At 41.7% G+C, this 18,667-nt stretch overlaps 1 protein-coding gene across 6 annotated transcripts in view; it reads right to left on the reverse strand.

Annotated features, from left to right (window-relative positions):
- The window catches only part of UPF2 (UPF2 regulator of nonsense mediated mRNA decay), a 90,614-nt gene that overhangs the window by 24,532 nt on the left and 47,415 nt on the right, over positions 1 to 18,667 (reverse strand). For all 6 annotated transcript variants that reach the window (XM_083183463.1, XM_083183465.1, XM_083183462.1 and 3 more), the window contains exons 13-16: positions 8,130 to 8,315; positions 7,235 to 7,438; positions 6,440 to 6,715; positions 4,868 to 5,051 (exon numbers count right to left, since the gene is read on the reverse strand). In XM_083183463.1, coding sequence (XP_083039589.1) covers positions 4,868 to 5,051; positions 6,440 to 6,715; positions 7,235 to 7,438; positions 8,130 to 8,315 — 850 coding nt within the window. The remainder of the gene's footprint in view (positions 1 to 4,867; positions 5,052 to 6,439; positions 6,716 to 7,234; positions 7,439 to 8,129; positions 8,316 to 18,667) is intronic.

An 18,667-nucleotide genomic window follows, 5' to 3' on the forward strand; every position in this document is an offset into this window, starting at 1 on the left:
GCTTTACTGGACACAGGACTGATGGCAGCGCTCACCGTTTTTTTTTTAACCAGACAAGAGTTTTTCCAGATGCACCAAACAATTTGAAAGGGGATTCATCCGAGAAAAGGACTTTACCCCAATCTTTAGCAGTCCTTTGCAGAATATCAGTCTGTGCCTGATGTTATTCCTGAAGAGAAGTGACTTCTTTGCTCCCTTTCTTGAAACCAGGCCTACATTTGCCATTCCTGAGCAAGCTCTGCACAGACGGTGCCCTTATCCCCCAGCTAAATCAGCTTTAGGAGAAGGTCCTGGTGCCTTCTGGACATTCTTGGGCACCTTGAAGCCTTCTTCACAACTATTGAACATCTCTCTTTGCAGATAAATAGTTAAATGATGTGCAATCTTACAAGCAGCAAAATCCTTGTCTGTGAAGCACTTTCTGTCCAAAGCAATAATGACTGCATGTGTTTCCTTGCAGGTAAATATGTTTCACAGAGGAAGAACAATTATTTAACCCCTTCCCGACGGGGCGTTTTTTCTTAACTTTTTTTTGTACTTTTTAATGGTACCATTTACTATACCGTATAATATTCTGGGGAATCAGGAAATAATTCAATGTGGGGTAAAAAGGAAAAAAAAACGCAATTCCACAATTTTGCGCTGGTTACGGTTTTTTTGGAGTTCATAGTTCGTTTAAAATGATGGGTTATCTTTATTCTATGGGTCGTTACGATTCCGGTGATACCAAACTTATATAGTTTTCGTTACGTTTTACCACTAAAAAAAAAATAGAAAATTTTACGGTTTTTCTAATTTGCGTCGCGTCGCCATGTTCTGCGGCTTATAACTTTTTTATTTTTCCACCTACGGACCTGGGTGAGGGCTCATTTTTTGCGGGGTGAAGTGTGCTTTTTAATTAATACCATTATGGGATATGTGCGACTTTCTGATCTCTTTTATTTAAATTTTTTTGGGTAGGCGATGCGACCAAAAAAACGTAGTTTTGGCGTTGGGAATTTTTTCCCGTTTACGCCTTTAACCGTGCGGGATAACTAATGTTATATTTTAATAGATCGGACTTTTAGGAACGCGGCGATACCAAATATGTTTATTTTTTTATTTTTTATTTATTTTTATTTGTGAAATGGGGAAAGGGGGGTGATTTGAACTTTTAATATTTTTTTTTTTAAACTTTTTTTTAAACTTTTTTTTTTTTTTTTTTACTTTTACTACAAGGCCCCCTAGTGTACTTGACCACTAGGGGGCGCAATCGCCTGTACTAGGTTCAGCCATAGAGCTCTATGGCTGAACATAGTGATTTTCAGCACTTCCTATTACATCCTGCCTCAGGCAGGATGTAATAGGAATGCTGACATGGCCAGCACAGGGGTCTACATTAGACCCCTGGCTGCCATGGCAACCGATCGGCACCCTCCGATCTCGCCGCGGGGGGCCCCGATCGGCGCCGGAGGGGGGCGCCCCCCCTCCGATCAGCTATTAAAGCACTGCGGGCGCTTTGCCCGCGGTGCTTAAAGGGTTAAACGGCCACGATCGGCGAACTCGCCGCTCGTGGCCGTGAGAGCAGGTACCTGGCTGTAATATACAGCCATTACCTGCTCTCTTTCAAGCCAGCTCACTCCGTGAGCTGGCTTGATTCCCCCGCAACCGTCATATGACGTACATGTACGTCATATGTCGGGAAGGGGTTAAAGCACCACCCTCCTTTTAAAGCTTCCAGTCTATTATTCGAAAGGTGCATACACACAGGGGCGATTTTGTGCAAAATCGCAGGAAATATGGTCGCTGAGCGACCATATTGCCCGCAATGGGAGTGTGCACCGGCGATATATCGCCGGGTGCGCGCTCCCGTTTTTGCCCCTGTGGTGATCGCTGGTCGCAGGAACATGCTCCTGCGACCAGCTGATTACCACTGCCAGGCTCCGCCCCGGCAGTTTCTTTTTCATCAGCGACCATCTCTGGTCGCTGATGTAAAGTAGAAACTGAGCAATATATCTCCCCCGTGTGTACACAGCATAACTCAATCAGCATGTGAACTCCAGCACTGTCCTCATCAACCCTCTCACCTGTGTTAACTAGAGAATCACTGACGTGATGTCAGCTAGTCCTTTTGTTGCAGAGCTGAAATGCAGTAGAAATGTCTTGGTGATTAAGTTCATTGTCATGGCATTGCCAAGAGGGACTTTGCAATTAATTGCAATACATCTGATCACTCGTCATGATATTTGGCAGTATATACAAATTGCCATCATAAAAACTGAAGCAGCAGAGTGCAAATATCAATATTTTTGACACTCAAAACATTTGGCCATGTATCAATATAATGCCAATATTAGAAATCTGACAGAATATACCTATACATACACAAAGATATCAACCCTCCCAATATCGGAATGATAATAATTACCATCTACCTATATTATTTGTTACTCCATTAACCCCTTGATTGGTGGGATTTTCTGGGGCAGGTTTTTTCAATTTAGTACTAGATTGCATTGTATCTAGTACAAAAAGCATACAATGTGCTACAGCACTGTGCTATTTATACTAGATACGATGCAATCTAGTACTAAAAGCATGGGCAGCACATACTTTATGTGCTGTGCACGGGAGTGCGCATCTCATTGCACTGCCCTGTCGCACCATGTATGGGCACCTTAACTCTGATTTACAGGCAAAAGCCTGGGCTGTGAAGCCCGCCCCTTTCTCTCAGAGGACATGCTACTGATCATACCACTGGGTGTGCAGTAGGAGTGATGGTAACAGCTTCTTTGTAAGCTGAGGTACGGTTTCCCTGACTGGTGTCATCAGGTACCCAGACACCAACTTCTTATTAACTTACAGCCTTAAGTGGCCAAAGGTTCTTCATGAGGTATCCATGTACAGTAGCAGGCTAAAAAGTAGCAGCTGGCTGTCAGCCTGTCCTCAAATGTGTACAGCTGGAGCTCAGCCTTCCGCACATTTCTAAAACTGGGTCTGATGGGGAGAGGGGGAGGAGCTATCACACTTATAGTTTTTTTTAATGTACCATGTGTGATGAGTGACAACATACCCCAATGTCTCTAGCCTCTATTGTCTCCTAGTAAATAAAATAAGGACACAGTTCTAACAATGTAGTGTTTATTCTAGCTCCCTGGGCCTCGTAAAATCCTTGCAGTTCCTATTTCCTGCATGGCATGTTGCGCTCACCTGTGGTATTTCTACCAGTCTGGTTTGTAGAGAGCGACACCCCAGGCAGGAAAGAAGTACTACATCTGTCCCAGGAGTGCCACCTTGTTTGAAGGAGTATTGTTTGATTTGCTAGATTGGAGGCACACGGGGCAGTTGGAATTATTATTGTGGGAGTGCCGATCCGGTTTTCTATTGTGTATCTATCTATCTATATATATTGTATTAAAGCTAATCTGAAGGATTATCTTTCTCGCTAGATATTCATCATCCGTGAATCCGCTCTGTCAGTGCATCCATTGGTTACTTGTATTCTACCGTATTCAATACAACATAATTTTAGGTCAGAAACCAAACTACACAAACATACATCTCTTTGCTTATCTGAAAATATAAGCTCTACAGCTCTAATCCACACTCATTGTCCTGCAATCATGAATGGGAGTGAATAATCAACAGGCTGTACCCAATTCTGAAGAGTGCCCACCCATGCAAAATGAGAGTCCCCTCTGGTCTCCAAACCTTTAAGCGTTCCCTGGAATCTCACCTCTTCAGGCAAGCTTATCAAATTCCAGAATAGCTTCATAGCCTTCATAAGCCTTTCCTATCCAATTACAGCCCCACTGTACAGCCTAAACATAACCTTTTCCATCCTCCTGACCCCTGGCCAATGTTGCTTTGTGACCATATCATACTGCCGACCAAGAGCCTTTGCAATTTGATGGATTCTTCTGCAACAGATAAAACCTCTGTGTGCATCAATTCCTATATCCCTATAGATTGTAAACTTGCAAGCAGTACATTCCTAACTATTTGACTCTCTGTAGCGACCAAGTTTGTTTTATTATTATTTCCAATTATAAAGCACAATGGAATTTGCTGCGCTATATAAAAGAAACGTAATAAAATAAATAATAATAAAAAAGTGTCAATTGTGTTAAATTTTAACTTTTTTTGCATACAAAACACACTTTTCATTTGTCTGCTACCACATACATATACTTAAGCGGGAGCAGATTCTACTGTGTTAAGTGCTTGATTTAATACTGCTTCTTTATTCTCTTATTGGTATTTCCTAAAAGGGTTTGCAATCCCTTTAAGCAGCAGTTGTATTCAACAGTTCATCTGCCTTGTGCCTTTTTTTTTATCATTGTTGGTTTACAATGGATTTGGGACTACAAGATGTGGCACCAAGTGTATCATATACTCATCCCAATCCAGTCCAGCCTGCAGACAGAACTTCCCAGTAAAAAAAAAGAAAACTGCCTCTGTGTACTGTAGAAAACACTGTAGATATCAGGCAGGAGATTGAAATCGAATCTGGATCAAATCAATTGCAGCAGTGAACACATTATATTTGCACTATCTACTGTTAGATTTCCACTAGATAGTCTTGCCTGCCAAGATTTTTTTTTTTCTATTCGATTTCCACTACACGGATTGCATTGGGATCGAATCTACATTGAATGCTAATAAAAGCATTTTATGTGCATTCGATTTGATTTTGCTTCTATAAGTAAAATAAAAAGAAATATAGTGCATATCTCACCATGTGCACCCACTATTAATCTGCAGTTCTAATAATCCATGATCCAAACACCAATTTTATTTTGATCAATTCATACAAATATGCTTAAACACTAAATATGTATCACCATATATCATTTCATTGTTGACACACGTCTTCTAAACCACTCACCTAGTTTAACCAGAAACTCTCGCTCCAGATCCTGAACTTGCCGGACAGCTTCATTTAAGGAGTGGCAGATTTTCATCTTTGGTCTCAGCAGCTCCAGGGTGTCACTTATCATATAGTCAATGTCTATGGGAAATGGATGGTCTTTTGTCCACACATCTAGATTTTTTTTCCACCAGAAATAGCGCTAAAAAGAAAAAACACAGTTTGTAGTGGAAAATATAAACTATATCAATTGTCATATAAATGCCACTTGGTAAAAAATGGAAATGTGCTTAATATGCAAACATTTTGAGAGTGGACTTAACTAGAGAAGCAGGAGACACTGAAGTTTGTACCCGTATATTTAATGAGGTTTCTGATATCAAGTAAAATCTGCATTGTATCTAAATCTGATTTACCCAACCAAACAAATGTATCGACAGTAAAAGCAACACTTCTGCACAAGTTTTCTGAAAGCCACAATAACCACACTATAACTTATTATTAGTCATAGAAATGCCAAATCAAACATGCAGTCAGCCTCATCACCAATTTGCATGCAGTGCTGGCTGCAGCAGCACATTTCACTAAAAGAGTATTGGTCATACAGGGCCACCAGGTGGAGGAGATAGTTTAATTTAACAATAAAAACTGAATAAAGAATACAAGTGCATGTTTACAAACATACTTTCACATCAAGGGGGGAACCCTATTAGCCTGGATAATTCAAAAAATGGTCTGATAACGTGACTTTTGACCAATTGTCAGTATCTTGCTATACAATTAAAGCCTTTTTTTTTTTTCAGAAGAGAAATTTTGGGCGATAACACATGGAATCTGGGAGAAGTACTCAGACCCAGGTGATATTGCTGCTTTGAAGACTTTTTATCACCATTATGAACCAGCATTACCCCAATAAGTGCTAACTATTTGGCCTAATTGGATAGCCCATGGTGAATCCATTCGCCATGGTTAATCGGATAGAGGCCCAAGCCCCTGACCCAGCATATTGCCAAGGCAACCTAGGTCTTGGCTTGGTGTGAATGATTACCTGGGTATGGTGCCCTGAGAATTCGACCCTAGTCATCAGCAGGGTTGAACCTGGAATGGACGTACAGTAGGTAATCTTTAGTGTGATAGCGCAGGTCCCACTAAAAAGGTATGCCAGGAACTGAATCACCGGCGCTGAGATATGTCATATCCAAGTGCTGGCAAAGGGATGACCCCGCAATAACATTGGTCAATCCATCAATTTAAACCACTGGATCTCACTTGTGTTCAATAATCCTGGATTATTGCTTCGAAATGAGAATAAGACAATACAGGAGATGATATTGTGTATTAACTAACTCGCAAGGGTGGAAAGATGGGAAAAGGTTTGAAAGATGTCTGGTGTTTGGGGCACCTTCTTTCAGAATAAAATGAACTTACCACATAAAGCATTCTAACATTATGATCAATTCAAGGTGTTCTATATTTGTTACCAGTAAAACACAAGTAAAAAAATACAATAAAAAACATGGCACCCACACATTTAACTGCTGTATATCTGTGGTTACTAGTCATATATACCCTATATACAGTTTATAATACCTGAAAGTAAACAAGAAAACAATCGAGTTTGCGCTTGCTGGATCCTCGATCAAAATATTGTCCACATGTATCAAGAATTGTGCAAACTAATCTGATCCGAAATAAATGCTCGGGAGGATCAAGAGGACTGGAACTGCCATCTGAATTTACACCGAAAGATGTAAAGCAAAAAAGTGTGCGAAATATAACAGCAGACTCAACCATTCTGTAGTTGTAAAGCTCTCCGAGAAACTTAGCACTGCTTATCCGGCGCTGGTTAAACTTTGGCTGATTAACCTAAAAATTGGGGGTAAAAAAAAAAAAAACTCACATCACAAAATGATATTCACATTATTGACAATTCATAAATAATGTTTAGATTTAATTTCATCTGGTATGATACTATGGGTAAATAGGACAATTCATTCCATTATTTTATAGTCTATGTATAAATCAATACAACTTAAATCACTACACTGCTGGTGCATATGCTAATGTTGTAGAGCTGAGCACATGGTAAAATGCCTCCATCTAAACATATGCAAGTAAAATACATTTCTAACCGGCTAGCAGTAAGGATGTTAATATACCCAGCTCTACATGTGCCCCTTTATATATAATCAACCCTGATGTCAATGTACAAACAAAGGAGGGGCGACAGAGACAGAAGTATTATTTTGGCATTCAGCCTATAATGTCCGATATGTGATTTGGGTTTTCCTAATGCAGCCTTATTAGCCCCAAATACAAGAGTCCACCTGCCCTGCCCATAATCAAAATGCCTTCTGCACCCAGTATGTATTTTGTTCTATTTACCTCCATCCCTAGTCGTATGTCTTCTAGCACACCATCTACCACATGAATCCCAACATCCTCTTGATAAAGCACCAAGCCTGCCAGAAGGTTAGCCACACAATGGATGCTGTTGTATTTCACGTTCCAAATGTTGATCATGCAGCAGATGACATAATCTTTCACCTCAGGGTCCTGCCAAGGTAATTTCCTCATCTGCCGCAAAACCTAAAAGGACGTATTTAATAAGAAAACTTTGGTTAAAACACTTATCAAGCACTAACAAAGCAGTAAGTGACAGTGCCTACAAAGACACACGGTTTTGGAGACTTAGACTAGTGAACATCACAATCAAAAGGCTCCACAGTATCATACTTTGTTTTGGGATGCAGTTAAAATCCCGGTGGTCGGGATCACGGCGTTCAGAATCCCGACGCCGGAATTCCGACGGCCGAAATCCCGACACCTTCTCCCTCCAGGGGTGTCCACGACACCCCCGGAGGGAGAATAAATTAGCGTGCAGAGCGTAGCAGGGGGGCGATCCACGTCCCCCCCTTGTCGGGATTTCGGCGTCGGGATTTTGAACGCAGGGATCCCGACCACCGGGATTTCATACTGAATCCTTGGTTTTATGTGTATTAAGTGTTTATACTTCACTTCTTATTTATATCATGCACACCTACTTTTCATTGTGATGCAAAAAAAAAAAAAAGCCAGATCTTCACTATTAAGTCAATGCCTGGACAACGAACACACGGTTGTTGTTCTAGGCATTCTGCTACATTGGCCTCGTACATCCAGTCATTGTTTGCACTTTAGCTTCAAAAGGCATACTAAAAATGGTAATCCATACAGAAGACAACATAACAGCTGCTGCGTAGTAAATTTCCTCTATATACTATAATCACGCACGACTGACCTTCTCAGTTGTAACTTTAGAAAGGTCTTTATACAGTAGCTTTCTAATGTACTCTTGCAGAGGTGGCCGTTTCTTTCTCACAGTTTTTTCAGCTGGAGGAGGGTTACAGTAGTAGTAGGCGTTCTCCACCATCGTTACATATCGTGCATCCAAATGCATGGCTTGTTTTTTGCGCATCATTTGTTCCTGCAGAGAATTTTCAGAAATATTACTCATTAGTGTAATTGTGTCAATAACTTACAATAATAATATTTTTAAACAATTGGATGACACTGCAGCACTAAATCCTGCATAGTAGGTAGGCATTCCCCTCAGAGATCCCACCACACCTTTTAAGGGTAAGTCTGTGCCGGGAACGAGGGAAGAGGAGGCAAACTAATGAGTTAATACATTTTAGCTGACATGGCTGCGCAGTCTCTTGCACAAGTATTTCCTAACCAAAGAAAAGGGTCAGATATGCTATAAAGCCCAATAAGCAGAGGCTACAGATAAGTGTAACAGGTCCTCTGATGTTGTCATATATTTGTAGGCAGAAACCACATATCATGCTAGAGTCCCAAATTACATGGTGGAAGAGACAATAGTAAGTTACCATAAAGGTAGGAAATGTTAAGGTTCCGATTGTATGCACCTAGGCATGGAAAAGGCCCTTTTCTGTAAATAAAATGGTGTTTATATGGATTAGGCATTTGCGGTGGGCTCTAGAGCGTGAATGAGTATTTAATGCAGTAACTCTGCCTGCCACCCTAGGCGGGTAAAGCCCACTGTTCATGGAGAATGTATAGACTTAATGTCCATTATTTATGAAAATAAAAAGCGTTCATTTATACAGTGATTAATGTGTGTGCACAGTAGCTGGTTATAAAATGTTACACCTTCGGCATCAGTACTATATTATCATACAATAATATTGATCATATTTAAAGCATAAAATGGACAATCTAGAACTGCTGCTAATTTTTAATATAGATTAGATTAGATACGTCTTTATTGTCATCACCCCAATTAGGGTGACAAAATTCAGTTTAGCATCCATCCAAATACATACATATAATAAAATACAAAATAGCCACAGGTAATTACCATAAAACTTAAATCCCATACACCGGTGTTCATATCGCTCTATTTAGGCTCCTAAATCGAAAGTTGTAAATAACTTTATGGCGCGTGTTAAGTCCCACAACATGTAATACACCATTTAACCACTGGGTGGCGAATGCTCCATGTTTAGACTACAGTGCTGAATACAATGCTGTGAAAGTAGACAGTGACATGTGAGAGGCTGGCCAATCACATTCTTCCTTTTATAAAAAAAAAAAATCTCTTCTACAAAATACAATGATCCGCTACCACCCTGTACCAAGTACTGGATTTTAATCACAGATACAGCATTGCTATCTCAGAAAGCATTCCAGGTATTGTTATTATAAAATGGAAAGAAATGTAATCCACAGTAATTCCCACTGGGCTCATTTTATGCCTGTACCAAAGCACCTCCCTCGGCCACGCTGCAGCCCGTTCATGCTATTGAGTCCTGTTATCTAGCGATTTTGTCTTTATTCTGTGTACTAAATTCGGGATTTTGTTCTCAGAATCAACTTTATTATCTCTAAAAGTATTCCGGGTTTCGTTCTTATTAAATGGAAAGAAACATGTAATCCCACTGTACCACTCACTCCTACTGTACAGTATCTCATATCTATGACTTCCACATGGTCTCCAGAGTAAAGGCAGAATCACTAGATAACACCACTCAAAAGCGTGAATGGGTGGCAGCGTGGCAAGGGGAGGTGCTTTGATTCATATATAAAATTAACTCAATGGGAATTCTAATGAGTGATGGTGGGGGTGAGGAGGGTGCAGAAGCCTGCATTGAGTCGCAAGCTGTAGTGTGCAGTATGAAGCTGCCATGACCGGGAACAATACAGTGTGAATAGGGAGCGAGTAGGGTACAGTGGATTGTTATGGATTGATATGTTTACTATGTTGATTTGGTTTTCTTTTTTTTTTGCATTATTAATCGGAGTTTAAAAAAAAAATGTATATTGGTAAACCAATCTTCAAGACCAGATTAACAAATGTTTAACAGAAGGGGAAATGAGGGCAAAGAAATTTCGTAAGGCCAATCAATATTAATGGCAGAGTAGCCTCTACAGTATATTATTTGATCACACTCCCTGGATAAGTGAGGACCTTTAACCATACGAAACACATTTAGAATTCATAAACAAAGTAGTTTCAGGCATACTATTAGATGTGGATAATATGACGAGTTACACTACACAATGGCAATGATAAATGTTGTGCCTGCAGCTGATGATTTTGCAAAACACTTTCCTGGAAGATGCACATTCACAATAATGTTCAATTCAGTCCTGAGGTTCAGGACACATAAGCTTGGCCTCGTTTGACAATAATAAACACACATTTAAAGCTTCTCCATCCACCTCAGCTTCCCATCCCACCTGAACCAAGTAAAGGTTGTTTTTGTGTTAAACCATTTACTGAGCAGATATGCCACCAAAACAAATGGGTGCATGACACCAGAACAGTGAAGTGCAGAATGTTGAGAAGCAAAGAACAGTTTTAATCATGCATTGCATTGTATTCTATTGTTTTCGAACAGGAAAATTCTATGTTAATATCGCTTTCCTTCTCATTTAACGTCTAACCAATAATTTAGATAGGGAATAAAAGAACAAGTCCTGCCTCAAATTATACCAATTTAGCTATGCCCTTAGGTTGTCTTTTGTTGCAGGGCTGCGAATCCTTAGAAAATTTTGAAAATACTTACATGGCACAAATTGTTTAAGTTGGGTCTGGAAGAGAGGCAGACACGTTTCCTTTAACCCCTTCATGACAGAGCCAGTTTGTGCCTTCATGACAGAGCCCTTTTTTTCAAATCTGACATGTCTCACTTAAGTGGGGATAACTTTTTTTTGCTTTTACTTATCCCAGTGATTTTGAGATTGTTTTCTCGTGACACATTGTACTTCAAGTTAGTGGTAAATTTGGGTCGATACAGTCTGTGTTTTTTTGTGAAAAATACCAAAATATCGTGAAAAAATGGAAAATTTAGCAATTTGCAAAATGTTAAATTTTCTGCTTGTGAGACAAATAATCATACCACTCAAAATAGTTAATAACTAACATAGACCATATGTCTACTTTATGTTTCCATCATTATTTCAACTTCCTTTTAATTTTTTTGGACACTAGGAGGCTTACAATATGAATAGCAAATTCTCAAATTTTCAAGAAAATTTCAAACACTGATTTTTTTAGGGATCAGTTCAGTTCTGATGTGACTTTGAGGGACTTGTATGTGAGACACCCCCATAAATGATGCCATTTCAAAAACTGCACCCCTCACAGTATTCAAAACAGCATTTTGGAAGTTTGTTAACCCTTTAGGTGTTTCACAGGAATTAAAACAAAGTGTAGGTGAAATTTCAAAATTTCTTTTTTTTTGCAGAGTTTCAATTTTAATACATTTTTCTAACGAATACAGTAGATTTTACTAGAGAAATGTGACTAAAAATTGATTCCCCCAATTCTTTTGTTTTCAAAAATATCCTATATGTGGCCCTAGTGTGCACGTTGACCAAACCACAGGCTTCATAATAGAAGGAGCACCTACTTGATTTTGGAGCCTCCTTTTTATGAGATTTTTTTTTAGGCACCATGTAGGTTTCTAGGCACCATAAGTGCTAAAAGTTAGGAACCTCCCCCACAAGTCACCCCATTTTGCAATCTACACCCCTCAGGGAATTCATCTAGGGGTATAGTGTACATTTCAAACCCCCAGGGGTTTCACCAATTTTGGTACAACTGGGATGTGAAAATGGAAAATTACATTTTTTTACACAAACATGCAGTTCTGGCTCAAAATTTTTCATTTTCACAAGGTATGAAGGAGAAAAAGCACCCCAAAATCTGTGCCCCAATTTCTCCCGAGTACGGCAATGCCTCACATGTGACCAAAAAATACCAGTTGGGTGCATCGCAGGACTCAGAAGGGAAGGAGTGTTTTTTGGATTTTGCAGCACAGATTTTGGTGGAATGAATGGTGGGTGCTATGTTGCACCAATACAGTGGAACCCCCCCACAAGTCACCCCATTTAGCAAAGTACACCCCTCAGGGAATTCATCTAGGGGTATAGTGTACATTTCAAACCCCCAGGGGTTTCACCAATTTTGGTACAACTGGGCTGTGAAAATGAAAAATTACATTTTTTTACACAAACATGCACTTCTGGCTCAAGATTTTTCATTTTCACAAGGAATGAAGGAGACAAAGCACCCCAAAGTCTGTGCCCCAATTTCTCCCGAGTATGGCAATGCCTCACATGTGACCAAAAAATACCAGTTGGGCGCATGGCAGGACTCAGAAGGGAAGGAGTGATTTTTGGATTTTGCAGCTCAGATTCTGGTGGAATTTTGGTGGGTGCTATGTCGCATTAGCAAGACCCCCCAAGCACCAATACAGTGGAACCCCCCCACAAGTCACCCCATTTTGCAAAGTACACCCCTCAGGGAATTCATCTAGGGGTATAGTGTACATTTCAAACCCCCAGGGGTTTCACCAATTTTGATACAAGTGGGCAGTGAAAATGAAAAATTACATTTTTTTACACAAAAATGCAGTTCTGGCTCAAAATTTTTCATTTTCAGAAGGTATGAAGGAGAAAAAGCACCCCAAAATCTGTGCCCCAATTTCTCCCGAGTACGGCAATGCCTCACATGTGACCAAAAAATACCAGTTGGGTGCATGGCAGGACTCAGAAGGGAAGGAGTGATTTTTGGATTTTGCAGCTCAGATTCTGGTGGAATTTTGGTGGGTGCTATGTCGCATTAGCAAGACCCCCCAAGCACCAATACAGTGGAACCCCCCCACAAGTCACCCCATTTTGCAAAGTACACCCCTCAGGGAATTCATCTAGGGGTATAGTGTACATTTCAAACCCCCAGGGGTTTCACCAATTTTGATACAAGTGGGCAGTGAAAATGAAAAATTACATTTTTTTACACAAAAAGCAAGGATTATACTCACGATAATACCTTTTCTTCGGAATACTTCATGGCAGCCATTACATTGGGTTCATCCCTCTCTCCTCTCCAATTAGACAGGTAGTTTTTTCCCCCAGGATCCAGCCCCTCCTCTTCCTTCTCTATATAATCTGGCACCTCCCCATAGACCATAGTCTTTGACTGTCTCCGTCCTGATCCTAGGGAAAAACACAAATAGGGAGGGCCAACAAATTTTTGGGCTGCCATGAAGTATTCCGAAGAAAAGGTATTATCGTGAGTATAATCCTTGCTTTCTCCTTCATACTTCATGGCAGCCATTACATTGGGATGTACCAAAGCAGTAGGGTGGGCTTATATTATACCTCAAGCCAAAACTCGTTTAAGAATCTCGCATACGAAATTAGAACTTGAGACATCCAACGCATAATGCCTGGAGAAGGTATGTAAAGAAGACCAAGTGGCTGCTTGACAAATCTCCTTGGCTGAAACTTAGGCCTCTCTCGCCCATGAAACCGCCATTGCCCTTGTTGAGTGAGCCTTAATGCTTTCCGGTACCACACGATCCACTTTCTTGTAGGTAAATGCAATTACTTCTCTCAGCCACCTTGAAATTGATTGCTTCGATGGAGCTAATCCTTTCTTCGCCCCCTGGGGAATCGCGAACAATGCTTCTGACTTCCTGAACCCAGCCGTTCTGTGCAGATATATCTTGATAGCCCTCAAGACATCTAACGTATGTAATTTTTCCTCTTTTTTTTTTTTTTTTTTCAGAGGATTTTGGAAAAAACAAGGCAACATAATCTCTTGACTCAAATTAAATGAGGAAAACCACCTTGGGTAGGAAGGATGGTCTGGTCCCCAGTACCACCCGATCCGGAAAAATTTCCAAATACTCTCTTTGCTGACGTTATCGCTACCAAAAATAACATTTTCCACGTCAGGAATTTCAAATTAACTCTGTCCAATGGCTCAAACGGAGCCTTCATAAGTCCATTTAGAACTAAATTAGGATCCCACTGGGGGGCTATTGACCTAACCCTAAGCCGCATCCTCTTAATAGCTTGTCAAAATCTTCTTATCAAACTATGCTCTGCAAGTTTCTTGTCTAGTAGCACACTCAACGCAGAGATCTGAACCTTGAGTGTAGCAACCGAAAGCCCTTTATTAAGACCATCACAGAGAAACTGTAAAACTTGGGGTATACTTGCTTTAGGGAAATCGAATTTGCCTTCCGACCAGCTCGCAAATACTCGCCATACTCTGTAGTAAACCTTTGATGATACCTTCTTCCTTGCTTGGAGAAATACTTCGATTACTTCTGAAGATAAATTTTTGCTTCTCAACTGTTGCCTCTCACTTTCCAGGCCGCTAAATTCAACTTGTGAGGCTCTTGACAATTGACTGGGCCCTACCTGGGCAAATCCTGTGTCACTGGAAGGAATACTGGATCTGCAATCGCCATTCTTTCCAACATGGGGAACCAAGCCCTCCTTGGCCAGTAGGGTAATACGACTATGACTTGGACCCCCTCCGTTCTGATCTTCCACAATGTCCTGTGAATGAGGGAAAATTGGAGGAAAACGTACCCCAGGCGGAATTCCCATCTCTGAGACAGGGCGTCCACTCCACTTGACTCCCAAGTCGGGTACCGAGAGTAAAACTGTGGAAGCTTCTTGTGGACTGCTGAAGCCATGAGATCCACCTCTGGCTGGCCGAACTGCTCCACTATCTTTTGGAAAACGGATTCCTTCAGTTCCCACTCGCCTGGGACTATACTTGTGCGGCTTAGATAATCCGCAAGCTGATTGCTTTCCCCTGGCATATGCAACGCTGACACTGACTGCAGATTTTCTTCGGCCCAACACATGATGCTTTGCACTTCTCCCAACAGCACATGACTCCGTGTACCTCCTTGTCTATTGACGTAAGAGACGGTTGTAGCGTTGTCCGAAAAAATACGTAGGTGTGCACCCTTAATATCTTCGTTGAAGAACCTCATCGCCTTCCATACGGCTCTTAATTCTTTGTGATTGGAGCTGACTCGCGGGGAGACCACCGACCTTGACATGTTTTGCCCAGACCGTGAGCACCCCAACCCACGGCACTGGCGTCTGTGGTAATCACCTTGTATTGGGGACTTGCTAGTGAAGACTTTCTTGGCTTTAGTTGATCGGCTTCCCACCATACCAGTGAAAAATTTTTTTTTTTTTTTTTTTTTTACTGAATCTGAAATTCTTATTCTTCTTTCCAGAGGTACTTGCCTTCTTGTATAATCTAGAAGGAACCACTGTAGAGGCCTCATCCTCCATCTCGCCCATGAGACTATGTCCACCGTAGAGGCCATCATACCCAAAAGGCTCATTGTTGACCTTAGCGGTATGCGATTTTCTTCGTATATCCTAGAAATCAATTGTTGGATTTTCTCGCACCTCTTTTCGGAAAGGGACATCGGAAACCAAACGGTGTCTATTAGTACTCCTAAAAACTGAAGATTTTGCGTTGGTTTTAAACAGCTTTTCTCTCAGTTTACTAGCCACCCGTGTTCTTGAAGAAACTGAATGGTGAATCTCTTGCTACCATCACCTCTTCCTCTGATTGTGCCACAATCAAAAAGATCGTCGAGATATGCCCATATCATGATCTTCTTTTTTCTCAGCACTTCTATCAATACCACTAACACCTTGGTAAAGACTCGAGGCGATGAGGTGAGGCCGAAGGGCAGACAAGTGAATTGGTAATGACCGTGACCCACGCAGAATCTTAGATATTTTCTGTCGTCTGGGAAAATGGGAATATGGAAATAGGCGTCTCTTAAGTCGATGGAGACCATATAGTCGTTCTTTCTTATACCCATCAGAATAGACCTTGTGGTCTCCATATGAAATTTTCTCTTTTTTATGCGCCAATTTAACCTTCTTAAATCTAATATAGTTCTGTAACCTCCAGAACTTTTGCTGACAATGAACAGACGGGAATAAAAACCGGACCCTTTCTCTCCGTCTGGCATCTTCACCACTGCTCCCGAGGTGATGAGCCCTTTTAAACTTAATGTTAGAGCTTCCCTTTCTAACTTCGAAACTGGGAGCTCTGAAACACAAAACTTTGCTACTGTTGGTTTTGACATGAATTCTAGATGATAGCCAGTCTTGACCACCTCCAGAACCCATCTGTCTCGAACGGTCCGTTCCCAGATGTGAGCAAATGCCAATAGCCTCCCTGCTACCGGAACCTGCTCCACCACGGGACCACCGTCACCGTTTCTGCACGGCTCCAGAATTTTCACCCTTTTTTTTTTTTTTTTTTTTTATTGGCGAAAAAACGCCCTGGATGTCCCTAGAGCGTATCTGTCTCTGACCGATCTACCTGGTCCGTATGACCTGGCTTGTCTATAGGCTTGTCCTGAAGAAAATGAGGAAAAACGCCCTCTTCTGTCTTGTGGTAATCTTACCGATTTACCGCCTGACATCCTTTGAATCATCTGATCCAAGCGACTGCCGAAAAGAAAGGCACCTTCATAAGGCAGCGTTGCCAGTTTGTATTTTTGAATGGGAATCTGCCGCCCATGATTTAAGCCATAAGGCCCTACGAGCCACAACCCCTGAGGATAGAGACTTTGCCGCAAAGTCTAACTATCTAAAGAGGTTTCACACATATAGTCCACCGCAAGCTGTATCTGGGTTAGACTCATGCTGATTTGATCACGGGAGACTTTCTTGCAGATCTTTTTGCAAGGCCGAACACCAGATCCTGAGTGCCCGGGAGAGTGAGGCATGGCTACTCCCGACTTTAGCGAGACCGAGGAGGAAAATGCAACCTCTTAAATGTCTTAAGTGATGCCCCATCCTGAAGGGGAATAGTAGTACGGGTAGTCACTTCTGACACCGCTGTATCAACTTTAGGAATGTTACACCATTTAACAAATTCCTTGTCTTAAATAGGAAACATTTTCTGTATTCTCTTTATTGAGCCTACTCTTTATCCACACTGAGCCATTCCTTAGTTAAAAAGTCTTTCAACTTTATACACCGGGAAGGACCTTCCCTTTTTTGATCTGTGTTCAAATAAAGAATCAATTCAGACTTCACAGGTTGCTTATAATTGACGTTCTATAAAGGTTCTTAGAACTGTCTCCACTAACTATACGTTAAACAGGCGTTCATCCTCCAGCACTTCGCCTGACTCTGCTGACGATCCGTCAGACATATCCTTATCCATATAATCATGCATAGATTCATAACCATCATCTCTATCCAGACTAATCTGTGTACTGGACCTCTTATTCCCAGTATATTCATCCTAGAAACAAAATTCTTATAACTATGCTGATATATTCATTCCCCAACAAAGGTTTTATCACAGCCTGGACAGACTTTAGTACTCTTCGTTTTAGCAACCTTTCTTTTTTTTTTTTTTTGGGTACTGGAGGCACACTATAAAGAAAAGAAAGTATACTAACTATCTGACTAACAAAATAAATACAACTGTCCTCAAAAAGAGGACTTACCTGGGCAGCGGTGTAACCGTTTTTGGAGAGGCATCCTCCATGCTCAAATTCACCTGCAAGCCCGACCAACAGGTAAGCAATCCAGCGCCTGTAACACCGATCAGGCGCTTTAGCTGGCTGCTGCACGAGCAGTCACGGCGTCTCCTCCCCCCTGCCGGAAGCCTCGCGTCTCCTATTGACGGACGCGTACTTCCGGTATTTGGAACGCACGCGACCGTGACCCGCACGCCGCGTGCATCCGCCAGAAGTGATGCCAGCGTACTCACCGCGAGCAGAGCACCGGAGCCGCCGGGGAGCATGTTTGCCGGAATGGCGCCGAGGACCACAGGTAACAATACCTAGTCCAACAACACTACTCACCCTGCCGAGGGGGGGGGGGGGGGAGAATCGCCGTATGGCTGAGAACCAGCCGCAGGCTCAAAGTCCTTGCCACCGGCCCCGGACACACATATAGGCTTAAGGCACCGCCAGCCTGACCACCCAGGCCCCCGGCAGCATCACCAGCCTACCGGGCGTTTTTTTGGAAAATAAAGAAATAAAACTAACTAACTACCTGTCACAGACAGAAGGAGACAGGAAAAAGACTATGGTCTATGGGGAGGTGCCAGATTATATAGAGAAGGAAGAGGAGGGGCTGGATCCTGGGGGAAAAAACTACCTGTCTAATTGGAGAGGAGAGAGGGATGAACCCAATGTAATGGCTGCCATGAAGTATGAAGGAGAAATGCAGTTCTGGCTCAAAATTTTTCATTTTCAGAAGGTATGAAGGAGAAAAAGCACCCCAAAATCTGTGCCCCAATTTCTCCCGAGTACGGCAATGCCTCACATGTGACCAAAAAATACCAGTTGGGTGCATGGCAGGACTCAGAAGGGAAGGAGTGATTTTTGGATTTTGCAGCTCAGATTCTGGTGGAATTTTGGTGGGTGCTATGTCGCATTAGCAAGACCCCCCAAGCACCAATACAGTGGAACCCCCCCACAAGTCACCCCATTTTGCAAAGTA

This window comes from Crinia signifera, chromosome 4, assembly GCF_055691185.1.
Source record: "Crinia signifera chromosome 4, ASM5569118v1, whole genome shotgun sequence".
NCBI classification, from domain to species: Eukaryota; Metazoa; Chordata; class Amphibia; order Anura; family Myobatrachidae; genus Crinia; species Crinia signifera.